At 38.4% G+C, this 16,740-nt stretch overlaps 2 protein-coding genes across 2 annotated transcripts; both read left to right on the top strand.

Moving 5' to 3' along the window:
• Window positions 1-1,292: 1,292 nt before the first annotated feature.
• Window positions 1,293-9,931, top strand: LOC139980310 (uncharacterized). Its single transcript, XM_071991879.1, has 4 exons — window positions 1,293-1,378; window positions 2,207-2,351; window positions 3,348-3,467; window positions 9,161-9,931. The coding sequence occupies exons 1-4, from the start codon at window positions 1,326-1,328 to the stop codon at window positions 9,200-9,202; spliced, it is 360 nt and encodes a 119-aa protein (XP_071847980.1). The 5' UTR covers window positions 1,293-1,325; the 3' UTR covers window positions 9,203-9,931.
• Window positions 9,932-10,199: 268 nt separating this feature from the next.
• LOC139979505 (steroid receptor RNA activator 1-like) lies at window positions 10,200-16,740 on the top strand. The gene is made up of 6 exons (XM_071990374.1): window positions 10,200-10,352; window positions 11,300-11,434; window positions 12,239-12,483; window positions 13,385-13,493; window positions 14,227-14,297; window positions 15,129-16,740. The coding sequence occupies exons 1-6, from the start codon at window positions 10,334-10,336 to the stop codon at window positions 15,276-15,278; spliced, it is 729 nt and encodes a 242-aa protein (XP_071846475.1). The 5' UTR covers window positions 10,200-10,333; the 3' UTR covers window positions 15,279-16,740.

The raw sequence follows: 16,740 nt of genomic DNA, 5'->3' as shown, positions 1-16,740 counted from the left end.
TGCAAAAAGATCCGCTTTCGTTTTCTCAATCAGAATGATAGCTGGTATATGAAAAACCACACCGAATCATTGTAAATTCCTTGTGAAATTTGGCTGACATTCTGTTATTCGCAGAAACTCAAAACTTCTTTTCTATTTGTGCATTAGACTGTAAGAACAAAAAGTATGAAGTCAGCGATAACTGTTTTAATAGTTTGTATATATTCTAATCTATATGTCTCCTTTTTCAATAGCAGTATACTTCGGAAGGATTGATACAAAAAACCTTTCAAGTTTGAATAAGTGTTTCTATATGACTTCGATATGTAAGGAATTTTAACACAGGATATTGTAACACAGGTAAAAGGAATTTTCAACACTGTCGTACCCGATGTCTAAGATCGCGGGGTCTTGGCTTGTGTATGTGGTTTGTCTGTATATATGTCTGTGATGCTGAAGTCATGCAGCCTACACATGCTCTTAATTAAAGGGTTTGTATTGCTTCGGCCAGAGGAAATAAAAGGTGAAGAAAGAAAGAAAAAAATATTCATTCATTCATTCATTCATCCATCCACCCATCCATCCATCCATCCACCCATCCATCCACCCATCCATCCACCCATCCATTCATCCATCCATTCCTTCTTTCCTTCCTTCCTTCGTTCATTCTTTCATACACGCTAGGCCTTGGACCTTACTAATGTGAAATGTTGCAACGATCCTCGTAAGACATGTTCCCCTCCTCGACCTCTGGCTCTCTCCTTTGACAATGTTCGATCTCTTGTTGAGTATCCCATCAGACCAACATCGGTATGTTCTCATTTATTTAATCTCCTTCTCAGTAGTCACGGCTGTTCTCCATGTTGCCATAAATCTCCACTATATGTGCATACTTTGTAAATGCTTCACAATGCATTTTCGTCGCAAGCGAAAAAGTAATATATTTTACCATTTGGTAAAGTACGTTAGACATGGATAAACGATTCTTCGCAAATCTCCTGAAATAAGAGAAGACATATGGAAGTGGATGCATGTATACTTGGGGAAATGATGAGGAAACATTTTTGTAGGTACGAGCAGTTAACTTTGCATGTTTTCTTTCTTAATAGGTTAGTAATTGATAGCAGATACCGTATACGTTTTATTTTTCATATTACATATTCGGTCCAAACTGGACTATGTTTTTTCCTCTCCCATATGTAGCCTATACGTAGTTGTGCACCTGGAACCAATATTCTGTATGAGTTGTTTGTGTTTTCGCATAAAACATTAACAAAAACATCAAAAACATCGTTGTCATACATGGTACATATTGCATATTATATAAATGCATTGTATTTTAACAAATGGCGGTAAGCAAGAAAATGAATTCGGATTTCGATTTCCGGGAAGCATCCTGGTACGTATAAAGTTATAAATATGAGCATGCGCAGTTAGAGCTAGTGACTGCATGGCGAATGTTTTACTATGCCCTTTGTTTCGGATCATCCCGTTCCCATGGGCACTGGGAGAATTGTCTGCTCTTACTTTAGTAGCCATTTTTCGCACAATTTCAATCAAAGTTCAATATGTAAACGCACCTTGTATATACAATACAGATTATTGAACACCACATTATGAGTAACTAACTGAGATATTATCAGCCTGCTCATATAGCTGTGTTTTCCGAAATAAGGTGTAGGTATAGGGTCACTGCTCTCTAAATAATTTCCTAAATTAAGGATATGACGAAACCGTTAAAGAAAAACACTTTAGCTCACATATGGCCGACACTACCGCCCGCCCCCCCCCCTCTCCCGACTCCGAGTTACTAGTCACCCACATATATGTGGCACTAGAACGGCTATTACTTTATGAAAATAACTTTTCGTCAGTTATTCATTATCTTGTTGGTGTGTGGTCATTGCAGGAAAAAGAAATACATAATCCAAATATGTAGCTGCTTTAAAGTTCTACGTATTGCCCCCTAATATGCTAGATAGTCAGAAAATGGTCACTGATGTTCAACAAGTGAAAAAAAAAACTTTTTATCGCCATCTTGAAAGTAGTTTGCCTCTTACTGTGATTTGTGTTTATAGTCTTTTTGGTCGCGTCTCCATATATGACTGGTAAGAATGTGAAGAGTCAAAACCTACATTATATTCTGAAAACTTTCAGTATTTGTTAGAATCCTAACTTTGGGGGCAATATTCATGTGCTTATTATTTTCTTCTTTGGTTACAAACAGGTATTCTCTATATGAGTTTGAAGAACCATTCCTGGATCAATCCTTTGACCTTCGCTTGACCTTTGACCTTCCCGACGTTGGCACTCAGGACGTTTTGACCCGACTTGATTTGAAACAGAATATAAAGTTCTTAAAACAAGTTGAGGTGAATAAAATTGGATCGTGGTATAATACATTAAAAAAATCTGCAAATATTTATGTAGATTTATATATTTGATATAGAAAAGTTTCAACAAAATGTAATTATGTGGAACTAGATCAACTTATCACACAACACCATTTCTTGATTTTGTGTTAATTTTCTCGTTTCAAATGATAATCACTCTTTTATCTCATCCAATGAAAGTATTATATACAAAAAGTGTACATACTGTTACGTCTTATTTATTAATTATTCATATCGCATTTCAGTCTTAAATAGTCATACAGCAGCGGCGTAACGCCAAGGGGTTGATTGAGGGTGAAGCCCCGGTCCTCGAGCCTTAAAAGGACATACATGTGTACATTGCGTTCAAATGTAAAAGGTTCAATATCAGCAAGATGATGTTGGGATATAATCTCACTGCGCTAATTCGGTCATGTTAAGAAAGAACGGTAAATAGACTATATCTACAACAAATATTGAAGAGGTAAATAATTTTGTCTAACACTAGATTGATTAAACCATCCTCACTTAAATGAGCTCTCGGAAACCAAAACACTTGACCCCAGGGTATTTGGCTGATATTGCCTCCCAGATCGCTGGAAATGGCACTTCCCAGGCCTTTTAAGTTGCATCTTAGCATTTTCTCTTTTGAAATTACTAGCGATATCATAAAAACATTAAATTTAAAAAAAAAATATGCTCAAGGGGGGGGCGGCTGCCCCCTTCGCCCCCCCCCCCTTGGCTACGCGCCTGCTTTTTGCCCATGGAATCCCCTATCTTACCATATAATCCTTGGACACGGTTACGCCGCTAGCCTACACTGTACAAGCATAACTTTCGTCGTACTCACGTGACCACTTTCTTGACTTACGAGGATCGCTCCACTGAATGCTTTATACTTCTAGCTCTGTTACCGTTGTGTCTAAGATGCAGTATTCGTGCTCCAGTTCTATCTGACAACATCTTTTCTTGGACTGTATATGATTTAATTTTTAGATGCTTACTACTGTTTCACTGCGACAACGTCCTCCACTCGATAAAGACTTCCTCAGGACTAACCAGTTCCTCCTCATCCCAGAGACTGCTGTTGATGACAACGAAGACAGACAAATAGCGGTGAGTGTGACATATAAGATATGATATCTATAATTGCACATGCTTCTTTATAGCGTAAATGTTTTTACAGCTTCTGTCTGTAACTATGTTTAAAACTTACCATTTGCCCCAAATACTGATATACGGTATAATCGAGACTCCTACGTAAGTTCTTATTTTCAGCTTCCGGTGAAATATACGAAGTTATGATTTAAAGCTGTCGAAAAACTCTTATATCTGATGCTGCTTCTACAAGGGGCGCCATGTAGCGGATGGAGGAATGAGGGGATGGGGAGGGGCTTTAGCTGATGGATACATGTAACCAACTATCTATATAAGCCTACAGCCTAAACAGTCGTCTTCTCGGGCCGAGGATTGTACGGTAATATACTTCCTATTGGTAACATACAAGTTGTAAACTTTAAAAAAAAATCGTTTATCTCATAGGCTGACCAACACCAATACGTGGTTCTCTACCAATCACCGACCACTGTTATCCCTGAAGACCCGAAGTACTTTAATTTGAGATCCCAGTGCGTTATCGACGTTGTACAGTTCCCGTGTTCACAACAACAGTGCATGGATTCTACTCGTTTACACCGCGAGAAAATACCCTTCGACCTGTTCAATGAGAATAAGGTTTGATTGTGACATAAAAGATTAAAAAAGAAGGAAAAGAAAATCAGATACTCTTAAGAAATTTTAAATATGATAATATTGTTGATTTTTATTTCATAGCTTTGTATATAGTAGGCTAATTTGAATTTCTTTTTAACAGTTTGGAGAAGCACAGAATCAATCGAGACCGTGTACTTTAAGCTCTTCTCATGGAACTTTGAACGACCCACAGTCCATCTCACGTGACCGAAAAGCTGTTGCATTCAACTCCCAAGAGTCGATCTTCCTTTCCATATCCATCGAATTTGGAAGTGGAACAAGATCTCGCTAGCTGAGTTACCAAATGAGATTCGGGAACAGACCAAGATTCTGGCTGTGTTGATTCGCAACACGATGGGGGCATCTGTCAACTACATGTTAGACAATCTCATGCACGTCATCAGATACTGCATCGCTACAATCAGTCGAGAAGTTGATCTCCAAGTCCAACGTTTACTGGCGAATCTCGAATTGCACAAAGCGAAGTGGTCAGCTATCGTCGATGGTTATTACACCTTGAAGGATCGTCTCTGTTACGTCATTTATGCCTTTGACTTATATGTATCTACCATCAAATACATCGCTCACATCTTGGCACCATGGGTAGACTTGTGGTTATACTTTGTTGATATGATTACCATTAATGTCGATGAGTTGTCAGTTTTCGTTCATAGCTTCTCTTATTTCGACCGGATTCCAATCGAGAAATCAATGTATCATCGATGGAATACGACTTGGTCAACAGTTACTAGAATTGAACCTGACACGGAGACTTATCAACTAAAGGACGCCCTCTATAACATCAACAGAACCATCGTACTGTCTGCTCTCGCCAACAGTGCTATTGGTAGGTTTATTTTTCTCTACGTTTCAGATTTCAGACTTTCACTTAAAAAGAGAGGCGGCGTGGAGATGGGTGTGGGTTCTGTGATCAGTACAAGTTTTGGTATTTTTCCAGCTCGGTTTAGAGGCGGAGTGGCAATAACCTAATTAGATATGTGGAAGGAGTTGTTCAAGTTCATTCAAAGAAAATCGGCACAGTCTCCATCGTCACGTGTTTATAACCTATAAGGAAGATGAGGTAGGCCATGCTGACTTGTAAATATTCTCTTATTTCTTTAGGATTGTTCGCCATCATATGCCTGCTACTCTTCTTCAAACTAACTACAACCAGGAACTCTTCTCAACAATGTCGACCAGTTTCTTGCAATGATGTGGATCAGTATGGTAAGATTGTGTAACAACGTGAAGATGTTGTCAAAATTATGTATAGTTTTAGTACTTAGCACCGGTGCTAAGAAGGATAATCCGGTAGCAGATATGGTTGCTATAAAAGTATTTTAACTTTTGCATAATATCATTTGCACGTTTCATACTGATAGTAAGTTTTCTGACGCGTATGTTGCGATGTTCCTTTAATTCGGAAAACACAGCAAAATATTACAAGGAGGCAGGAAATTGAAAATACATTATTTGAAATGTTGACACTTTATCATGCATCACATGACGTTGCATTCCTGAAACAAGAAAGAATTGATCTGGCAACAACTAATTTACCTTAACACAAGGAACGAGTGAACAAGTCATTGTCATAGAGGAGATATGAGATATGTATGTTGACAAGAATAAGATTTACAACAAGTGATATCGAATATTTTTTGTTCACGTAACAACTTCAAGTTAATATGCAATTGCATGACATCACATACACGTATGTAACACACTAACTAATAGTGTTGTGTAACTTTTGTATAAAGAATGTTTTTAAATCGAATATTCATACATATGAATTCAGTTGAGCACCCCTATTTAATTGAAAGAGCCTATTCAAACGTGAAACCATAAAGCCCCCACACCCCCAAACAAATTTTTTTAATTAAATATGAACACGATGTAAAAATAATAAGTTTGATTTTGCAGACATCGTCTTTACCGGCGACACCGACACCGACACGGACACCGTAGAAACCGATACATCGCGAGAGTCATCTTCGTCAACAGCCAGTGTAGACTTTAGATGCAGGATGAAAGTCTTTCTCCGAAAGTCTGCTTCTGATACTTTCCTCAGTCACGTGATGCGATCGAACGATAAAGACCGGCTACGGCAGTGATTGCATATTGCAACGATGTCTCTCCGAATGTGACGTTCAGTATTACAAGGGGAAACCACTTAGGTAAGTTTACTTTTATCTAGTAATCACTCGGTGCCAGGATATGTTATTGTGTGCATTGACGTACAAGCGTGATCGTCATGGCGGGGAGTTATCATACAAAGCGTTCCGTGAATTCAACATTTGAGCTACATGATTACACTTTAACATTTAGTCATGATAAATACAACATACACCCCCCCCCCCCCCACACCTCCTCCAACCACTCAGTAGACTTGCTGGAATACTATGAAGATGTAGGCGGCAGGCAATACGATAATTAAAAAGACCCTAATTTCTTTGGAGATGTAAGTACGGTAGTTAGGGCAACCGAATGACATGACGAATCAATGAGAAACATATAGTATCTTCAAGTTTCATCAACTTGGATACGAAATCATACCTGTTATAGGATTCGATGACTGGATAGGTGGCAGGAGGGAGGGCGTTCTATGTCTGAGTTACTTAACATTGGGGGGGGGGGTGAGGGCAAGGGCGGCGGAACCGGGGGGGGCACAGGGGGCACGTGCCCCCCCACTTTTCCTCAGGTTAAAAATGTGCCCTTTTTCTACATGAAAATTGTACCCTTGATCACCTTATTAGGTCAGCGATATTTCAGTAAGAGATCTTATCCTAATTTAGAACTATCAGGGGCGTAGCCAGTATGTAGCACTGTAGGCCCGGGCCTATCGTTGATTAACAGACTTTATATGTATAGAGCTGCAGCACTTTGTTGCCTGTTGTTGTCACGATCGGCGTTCCAAGTTCCAAAACAGCCTTTTCGATAAACATTTACTAGCTACAGTTGTATCAAAGACAATTACTGGCTATAGTTGCAACCAAGGGCGGCGGAATCGGGGGGGGGGGGGCACAAGGGCACGCGCCCCCACTTTTCCTCAGGTTAAAAATGTTCCCTTTTTCTACATAAAAATTGTACTCTTGATCATCTTATTAGGTCAGCGATATTTCAGTAAAAGACCTAATCCTAATTTAGAACTATTAATGAATTTCTTTGGGTCAAACTCAAAGCTATCGAATGGAAAAAATTGTTAGTATCTCTCCTGTCTGACCACAATGACATTCGCCTGGCTATTCCGAATGTTCTCTGCCTAATACACATATACCTACTGGCACCAATGAGCGCAGCCTCCGGAGAGAGATCTTTCTCCGTACAACGACGGATAAAGACATATTTGCGGAGCACAATTAGTGAAAATCGGTATAATAACATGATAATGCTTCATATCCATAAAGCAAGAACGGACGGATTAGTTATACGGGACATCGCTAAAGAGTTTACAAAGCGAAACCCACGTCGAATGAAATATTTCGGGAAGTTTTAAATGTTTACTACCACAAGGTTTGTAACCAGTGGCGGAGCGTCCATACAGTCAGGGGGGGGGGGGCGGATGCCCCCCTGACGGACTCAAATGGACTGCTTGTGCCCTTTTCAGCTTTTTACCACTTTTCACTTATTCGCGATTGACTTTTTAATTGCGCTCTCAAATACCTATTGACATTTGTCACATTTTGTTTGTGTAATTTTCTGACAATATGGCGATGACACCTATTTACTCTTCGTTTATCTGCAAATTAGCAAGGCCTGGAAAGGGTCATTTCCGGCGATCTAGGGAGTATCTTGACTCATAAAATTTCTGTACGCTTCGCGCCAACCTGTGGTGGCGCTCCGCTTATAGTGTCGAAAGCGCCCCTGCAGATCATTCTCGACCCCCTGATCAATACCCCTAGCTCCGCAACTGCTTCTAACATTCTGGTGAGTGCCATTTTGCATATTCAATTCCAAAAAAAATTCTAATGCATTTCCAAAAATGCATTGCTATATTATATTGTAACTTTTTAATAAGCAGAAGCCATTTATAGCCTACTATGAATAAAGAGTATAGTTTTAATATCCCATAACCTACCCCATCCTTTCGTATTTTGACATATTTCATTTGCTTTCATGCATGTATCGATCGCGTGTGCAGGGACTTTATAATGATTTCATCTCATTTTGTCTCGAAAGAAAACTTGTTCCTTGTTTCCCAATTTGCACATTGGATATTGCAGTGCTAGTATGCATTTTTTCCTTGAGGGTGGGGGAGGGGGGGGGGGCGTTGATGGAGTGATGTGTATACGCAAATCAGATAATACAATAAGAGTTATAAAGGGTACTAAATATCCGGCTGCATCAGTCCAATCAAATTTCTGCAAAGTGCCCTTCGACGTCGGTGCCCCCCCAGATTCAAAGTGCTTCCGCCGCCCTTGGGTGAGGGGACCTAAGCATAGGCGTAGGAAACCAATTTGAATTGGGGGCTGTAACGACTTGCCCGAAAAAATATAACCAACATTTTTCGCGCGCTCCGCGCGGTTCAACATGCTAATGTACATATCATATAGGCATCCATCGGATATCACATCGCATAATCCGCGGGATGCTAATGTAAACAACGAAATGTCTTATGTAGATGGAGAAAAAGCATGGATGGCCAATTATGTCAAAACTCTCTTTTCACATTAGTAATGGCGAATTAGTCGGGCAAGCTTAGAACTTTATTTTAATTACCAAGGAGATATTTTTTAAACTATTGATTTCCTTTAGCTACATCATTGTAATTTAGTTTTCTTTCAGTAGGTGCCCGAAAATATCTCAGCATATTGCCCGAATTTTCACAAACATATTTGGTTGGGGGAGGGGGGTGAGGGAGGGGGGCTGCAGCCCCCTCGCCTCCTACGCCTATGGCCATAAGGCAGTACAGAGAAGAGATCGTTCCATGTAGCAAAATGCCTTCACGTCTGCACCTACCCGCAGAAATGCCATTGTAGATGTTTTCCAACATCAGCTATGCATTTCTTTGTGTCATTGACGCATGAAACACATAATGTACTTAATAAATTTTCTTCTAGATCCATCTTAACCCCGAGCTACTTTCCGTCGCTACTTCGTGATGATGACTTCAGCAGTACATCTGGCTCGGAGATGAGCAGCAACGAGACCCTATCGACTAACCTCTCATCCACATCGTCATCTGCTGCCTCTGCCTCCTCTGCCAGCCTTCCATCTCCAACATCCGGTGTTTCCATCTGCTTGCCTTCTACTGCCGTCGTCAACAGTTTCAGTAAATGGCGACGTCAGTGACAATGACTTCATCCCAACGATCGACGAGACCAACGCCCGTGGAGAGGTGTCTTCATCGTCTGACATCACTTCTAGTCTTGATGCATATCTCGCAAATAACAATGAAGCACATGACAGCACCGAAAATGCCATCACTGAGGATGAACAAGCTACCGGTGACGCCCCAAACATCCAACTGGACGATCTCACTCTTGCCGTCTCTAATCGTGCCGAATGCCTAGGTGAAATAGGCAACGACATCGCCGAAACAGTCATTATCGACATATCATGGGATCACGGGGATCTTCAAGCTGAGATAACCGAACAACTAACTGGTTCCGGAAAACTTCCAAACGGTCTCTTCTACCCGAATCTCGAAGAAACATTCATTTTCCTTTCTCTTACATTTATAAAAAATCATTTCTTCAATTGAGTGTCATGTTACCTTTTTTTTTAGTATTTTTTTAAAACCTAAAATTTATTAACCAAAATTTATTTACTAAAAAATTAACTTACCAAAACTTTTTTTACAAAATTTATTTACCAAAATTTATTAACTAAAATTTATTTGTCTCAGTCTGAAACGGAAATAAATTAATTAAATTATACTCTCTTGTCATTGTGGTTTCTTTAGTGTTTTGTTTTCGCACGGCGACTATTGTTTCGAAGCCGGATTTTTTAAGTTTCCCGCCCGTTCCCTTCCACTCTCTCTCGATCTGATCATCTTCGAAAAAGGAGCCAGGAGAAGGCGACATTTCCATCATAAAACTGAAATCTCGGATAAGTATGTGACGTTAGATAAATCTGGGACTCAGCAGACGACAACTAATGGCCTTCGGGAATTTCCCTTTGAACCGCTGAGTGTTGCTGCTACGTAAGCAAATGGTTCACTGTATGTGTAAGCTACTGTTGACTGTGAATGACCACGCAACCAAGTAACTAATATAACGTTCAATTGGATAATGTCACACTCGTCTTCAGGTATGAACTTCTAGACTGACGCAATGATTAAATTAGTGAATGGAATATAATGTGATTTGTATTTATTTGTATCCATACTAGTTTCATTCTCAAAACGTTACACTGTATGACTGCAGCATAGGCTTATGTATAAGCCTGTCCATAGCACACATAACATGTACACTACTACCAGTACTATACTAGGCTTTGCGCCTTGCGATCATAACAACGAACTTAGTGCAAGGCGTTGGCTTCCACAATAACGTATTCAACACATTAGGCCAGGGCCTACCTCTCTTTCGGTTATTCAGTATTTGTGTCGTTCAAGTCCCCAACATAATAACTACCGTAACTTGGAAGTTGGGATAGTGATTCATGAAACACAATTATATCGAAATAAGTGTTTACAGTGTAATTAAACTAAAGCCTTTGTAAAATAAACCATAGGGGCCTACTATAAGAATTAAGAATGCCTAACTTAGGCTAGGCCTAATAATACTAAAACAACAGTTATCTTGTTAGAGGCCTATATACACTGTTTAGAATTTATATGTATATACACACTGTCAATGTTGTTCTAAAAATATGTGAATAACGCAACAGTTTACTGCCTACAAATAGCCTATAAATAATAAAGTCATTCATGGGTTACACAACATGCAAGCTGATTAATCCTGTACGTTATGAAACGTCATATTCTCTATAATTTGTCACACATGTCTGGCCAATTTTATGAGTTATTCATTACTTGCTCAAATAATATGATACAAGTCATTAGCAGCAAAGATTGACAAATACAAATTTATGATGTACATTCTACATATGGCTGATCAGTTTTTAGGCCTTTGCTTTGGGAAACCTCATCACATGGTTACAGAATCACTATGGAGTGCAGCACACTAAAAAGGATGTAAATAAATTACTACTTTTTGTGCATATATTTTGTTCATCATTTTTCCAACTTACAGGTATATCCAATCGTGGTTGGAATGACCCACCAAAGTTACAGACCAATTCAGGCAGTCAAAGTCATTCTAGAAAGCAGCTTACTCAGAGGGTTACACACATATTACCACAGGAGACCTCAAGTGAAGAAATAAAGGGTCAGGTTTGAGAAAATGAGGAAAGCATTCCACAAAGCTACAAACATAGCATCATAAAACATACTTTCCATACTAAATCGTCTTAATTGTTGACCTGGATGTTTAGTTATTATGAACAGTCTCTGCCACTATAAAAGTTATTGAATGTTATCTTATGAATGCAATGTTTTATCCAGGTAAGACACATGAACAATTTTCCCTTCTCTTGAATTCTTTGATATGGATCCAATTTACCAGTCTTAGAAAATGTAGAAAGAAATATAAAGCTGTGTACATATGGTATTTTAACTTTAGTTTGTTTCAAACTGAACAAGCTATTGATGATGGATCCCTCTCAGTCTAGCTAAGGGAATTATGTCACTAGTTTTGTTCCAAAAATTGCTTTCATTGGCAGTTTGTGATATTTTCATTGGAAGTTTTCCCATAGTTTAATATTTCATGGTGTGATTTTGGTGGGCTAAAAGCCACAGCTTCTACAGTTCCAATTACATACTTAATATTTCCTTCAACAAGTTTGTATCAAACCACCAGAATTTGACACAGTGAGTACAGTATACAAGCTGTATGCAAACAACTCTAAGTATATAGTAAGTCTCTCCAAATGTTGTCATACTTTTAACTGGTTTTAATGGCAACTATGTAAATGCTTCAAATTTGTTAAGTACCATTCTTTCTGACAAGGCTGATGTTTTCTGTACACAAACTAGGGGAGCCTTGCTGGCATTACATTGATAGCAATACAGATGTAACATGTTATTGATGGCAAGCAGTTAGTTCACAGTTTTCCTCTCTTTGCCCATTTAGATGATGCAACAGCCAAAGCTGATGTCCTTCCTTTGTCAGCACGGAGGCCAAATTTGCCTGAAAACTTTGCCCCACCTCCAACATCGAGTGTAAGCAATGATTCGGTAAAAACGGAGGCTTCTTGTACAACATCAGAGGAGGGAAAAAATGCAGATACCAAAGCAGATAATGAAGACGTTCCTTCGAGTCAAGAAGTTTTATCAAGATTGCAATCCACCCTGGAGGAATGTCAAGATCAGTTAAAAGTAAGTAATGTAAACTGTGGGATAACACCTAACTGGTGGATACTACAAGAATCAATGATGTGACAGTACAAAATGATATGTCGTGGACAGGGTCACTTCATAGGCCTACTGTACCAGCATACCGGCTAGGAACGGGTGTTCTGCTGGGTGTTAGGCGATAAAGCTGGGTCGAAGTGCAGAAGGCACCGATTCATAGTGATTGAAAAGGTGGTAGTTTTATCCTAGGTGCCAAATGCACCTAGGTGCCACCAGTTGGAACGCTGAGCCAGAAGCAATTTACTGGCCCAGTCCACTCCTGGTCATGGATGGATGGGAAAAGACTTGTTGATGTATAATAAATTAATATGGTGGTAGGTTGGAAGTGATGTAGTGAATTTCATAATAATGTGAAATACAGGAACAAAAAACTAATCCGGCTAAGATGTAACAATGACTTTCTATGATACAGAAGCTACATGGAGGTTTGTACTAACATCGTTTAGAATGCAGCCATAATCCTTGGGGTTTTGTTACTCTTTAGATCTCAAAATCGTAAAAGTTTGTGGTGGGGTACAGTTTGGTAATTACAAAGTGTTTGGACTATTGATCATCTCTGGTTCATAGTTTTCTTTAATTTTTAGGAATCCATAAGAATCTTTCTACGTGCTCATACTATGAAATATTTTTACTTTAAATGTAAACTTTCATAGAGGGCCCTCTGGATCAATTATATCAATGAATCAAGTAAATATTCCATCTGATAGATATTTTTCTTCCGTTTGAGAGCGCATGTCTGTCACCTCGCTTACTGTTCAATTTCCATTGTTTTATGACCAATATTTCTTTATGCCTTTATTCTTTAGATCTACAAGTCATAGTATCATTAGCTTTTATTTCCCCCATTCTACTTTTGTGGTTGCAGCCACGTGTAATAGATGACGTCAAAAGGAAGTTTGCCATATTTGAGAAATCCTGGAGCGACGGTAAATTATCTGAAGGAGTTCAGTTACAGATGAGCAAATTGTCGATTGGTGAGATTATTTCAAGAATTGCTGTAGCTAAGATATTTGACAATGATGAAGAGGGCCATACGATGATAAAAGGTGGGGGCGGGGGGGGGGAGGGGGGAACCCTGAATCAATTTACCTCAAAAGCATAGATAGGAGACTTAGACAGAAATGCTGAAAAAAAATATTTCTATTCACAACTTCCTTTGATATCATTTGGTTTTTGTGTGTTCCAAGTTTAGTTGTATGCAGCCATTTGATTCTTTTGGGTTGCTCTATTAGTATGTAATGCATCTACAAGAGTAGAGATACCTAAATCTAAATGAAATCAAATGAAGGCAGGAACCTTTTTGTTTTGTAGGTTAGAGGACGATAAATGGATACCATATAAAGTCATACCATAAAGATATATCTTATATCTACACATCACAGTGAGGATAATGTTAAGCCCTTATTGTTTAACACTTGTTGACATTTATAAGAATCACACCGAGTATGCCCCCCCACGACCCAAATCCTTCCCATCTTCCTACACATATGCTGCCTGCTTAAAACCGAATATTTAACTTTCTTAAGGCAATATGGTTGTTATTTATATCAGTTTAACTATTTCATTAGTCTCTTGTAATTAAACCACTTCTTTTGGAAGTGATGTCATGCTGTTCTTCTTGTTTTCATATTACCTTTATATCACGCATTCACGCAGTCACTCATTCGACATACAGTATTGATGTCAATTTGCTATTTATATCTCTAGCTCTGTCAGAAAGAAGATACCCTGATGCAGAAAAAATTCATCTCAATCTCATGATGGAGCACATTAGTGAGGTAAGAATTGATCATGTGATATTTATTCTATTCATGTCAGACATACATTCCAGTTCATCCCTTCACTTCCAGGGAGGGGGGCTGGTTGCAAAACTAATGAAATTCTTAGGTTTGCAAGTGTTCACAAGTAGGCTTAGTTTGAGGGCTGAACTTATGCTACATTTATAACTGGTTGTGAATCACCATTTGTGAGGAAACCGTGCAGGAACAGAACGAGAACTTTGTGTAGACAATTCCACTCAAACTAGGACAGTTGGAAAGCTTTGCACATTAATAGCTAGATGTATAAGTATACTTTGGGTGTGTGCATTAGACAAGGTGTAACACAGAAGAGAACTATCCAAATAGTAGGGTTACATCTCAAGTTGATTAAAGGCGTGCTGTGGGAGATGACATACCTATCTCAGGGTCTAGGTTTTCCTGGTTGTTTGATCATCTGGGACAAGTATGGGATTCAACAAAGATAATTCAATAGGCATTGAGGTAGTGCAAAGAACAAACAGTTCTATTTAATACAGAAAAGGCTCTCTCTGTGTTTGACATTTATTTTACATTTGATGCTTTCTTTCAATCAATCTTCCTATTTGGACCAGCAAAATCTTTGTAGCATCTACCGAATTTATATTAAATCAGCTACCATTGAGTTATATTTTGTTCATTAGCATGGTCAGTCTGTACTGTAAAAGTACATGGATCCTCTCAAATAAAACTTCCATATCCAGGTACTTAGCTAGTTGGTTTTTTTTCTCTTCCTGTCTAGCACAAAGCGGTCCTAAACGGTCTAATGGACCGCTTGGTTTACAATCACTTTTTCTGTTTTTGTCTTTGTAGGTCAGCAGCTGGATGGTTGGAATCAAGAGACTTATATCAGAAGCAAAGAAAATTTTACCCTCAGAGACGGACTCTTTGTCAGATGAAAATACTCAGGAATCTGAGCAATCTAAACAACAAATACCATTCTTAATGCCAGTCAATAGTTGACAAAATGGATTGAAAAAAAGACTTGGAAGTCTAATGGTATACCCAAAGGTCATATGAACATCAATGTGTTGTTCTTTTCACTACACGTTGGAATTAAGTTTCTTACTTTATAGGGACTCATACTACAAACTGTTGTGCTGAAGGACAATTATTGCTATTAGGAGTGTGCGTAAAATAAAAACTTCTGTAATGCGAGTTGGTCTCTCTGCCTGGAGTATTCCTTACTGCAGTTATGGGCATTATAAGTAGTTGTTTACAGAACTAAACATGAAGATGTTGGTGTAAAGAAAGTTTCTTGAAAATAAAAAAAATACTTTGTACCATTGAAAGGGATCTGCTAGTGGTTGGTGTTGATTGCTTAGCAAAATTGCTGAATAACTTATGCATCTATAGATCAAAACTACATCTTCATGACATTTTGTATTGCAAAGACACAATTTTTTTTTTAAATTTTGTGATACTTTGTACTACATCTGGTAAAAGCAGATCGAATGATATCATGAGGGAAATTTCATTTCATTTCATTTATTTGTTTTTTCTCAATATACGGTACATTGTATGTCATACAAACGTTTACAGATATGAAATTGAGTATAAAGAGAAAGGAAGTGATCTAAAAACCTGAAAGGCTTATCGAGTAGAGCCACTCCCTAAAGAAGGAAAATAATTAAGTTATCAGTGTTAACGATATAAACAAACTAAGATTTCTAAAAAGTATTATGGATCAAATAATCACTTATGTAAACCTCGCTTAATTGACTTTTAAAGGAACGTGGTGACTGAGAATCATTTTGTATATGATCATGATGATTAAGTAGATAATTCCAGCAAGTGTTTGCCCGATAACGTATACTCTGTTTACCCAGGTTACTATGGGGAAAAAGTCTATGTATGTGACCAGCCTGTCTTGTATTATAATCATGGATTTCCCTATTAACAGTGAATAAATTTTTACATGTGGGCGGATTATACCCATTAATAGAGCGATAAGCGAATGTAGCAAGATGAACTTTCACAAGGTCCGGTAATTTCAGTAGCTTAAGTGAGGCAAATAATTTACTAGTATGATCGTTATAGTCGGCAGAAGATATATGTCGAATAGCCCTTTTTTGAAGTACAAAAGTTTCTTAATGTTATAAGCAGCCGTGCCAGACCAAACTGTAATGCAATAAGTAAGGTGAGGATAAATTAAAGTAAAATATAAAGAACGAAGAATATGTTTTGGTAAGTAGTGCTTCAATTTGGAAAGAATCCCAACGCCACGAGAAATATTTGTTGATATTGTATTTATGTGATGACGCCATGTCAGACCAGAATCAATAGTTACCCCTAGAAAAGTGGTAAAACACACTTTTTTTAGACTACCACCATGCATCTGTATGTCAGACAGAATATTCCTATTTAACGGAAACTGTCTGTTTTTTCATATATTTCAATAATTTATTAACAGAGGAAAATAACA

The sequence above is a fragment of the Apostichopus japonicus genome, chromosome 14 (genome assembly GCF_037975245.1).
Source record: "Apostichopus japonicus isolate 1M-3 chromosome 14, ASM3797524v1, whole genome shotgun sequence".
NCBI classification, from domain to species: Eukaryota; Metazoa; Echinodermata; class Holothuroidea; order Aspidochirotida; family Stichopodidae; genus Apostichopus; species Apostichopus japonicus.
This window is presented reverse-complemented; position numbering and strand designations above follow the sequence as displayed.

What these genes read in the sequence shown, in the direction of transcription:
- LOC139979505 (XM_071990374.1), top strand. An exon ending in GATGAGCAAATTGTCGATTG is followed by an intron (nt 13,494 to 14,226) that starts GTGAGATTATTT and finishes TTATATCTCTAG; the next exon opens with CTCTGTCAGAAAGAAGATAC. An exon ending in TGATGGAGCACATTAGTGAG is followed by an intron (nt 14,298 to 15,128) that starts GTAAGAATTGAT and finishes TTGTCTTTGTAG; the next exon opens with GTCAGCAGCTGGATGGTTGG.
- LOC139980310 (XM_071991879.1), top strand. Translation starts at nt 1,326, where the DNA reads ATGGCGGTAAGCAAGAAAATGAATTCGGATTTCGATTTCCGGGAAGCA. An exon ending in AGTTCTTAAAACAAGTTGAG is followed by an intron (nt 2,352 to 3,347) that starts GTGAATAAAATT and finishes TTTAATTTTTAG; the next exon opens with ATGCTTACTACTGTTTCACT. An exon ending in ACGAAGACAGACAAATAGCG is followed by an intron (nt 3,468 to 9,160) that starts GTGAGTGTGACA and finishes ATTTTCTTCTAG; the next exon opens with ATCCATCTTAACCCCGAGCT.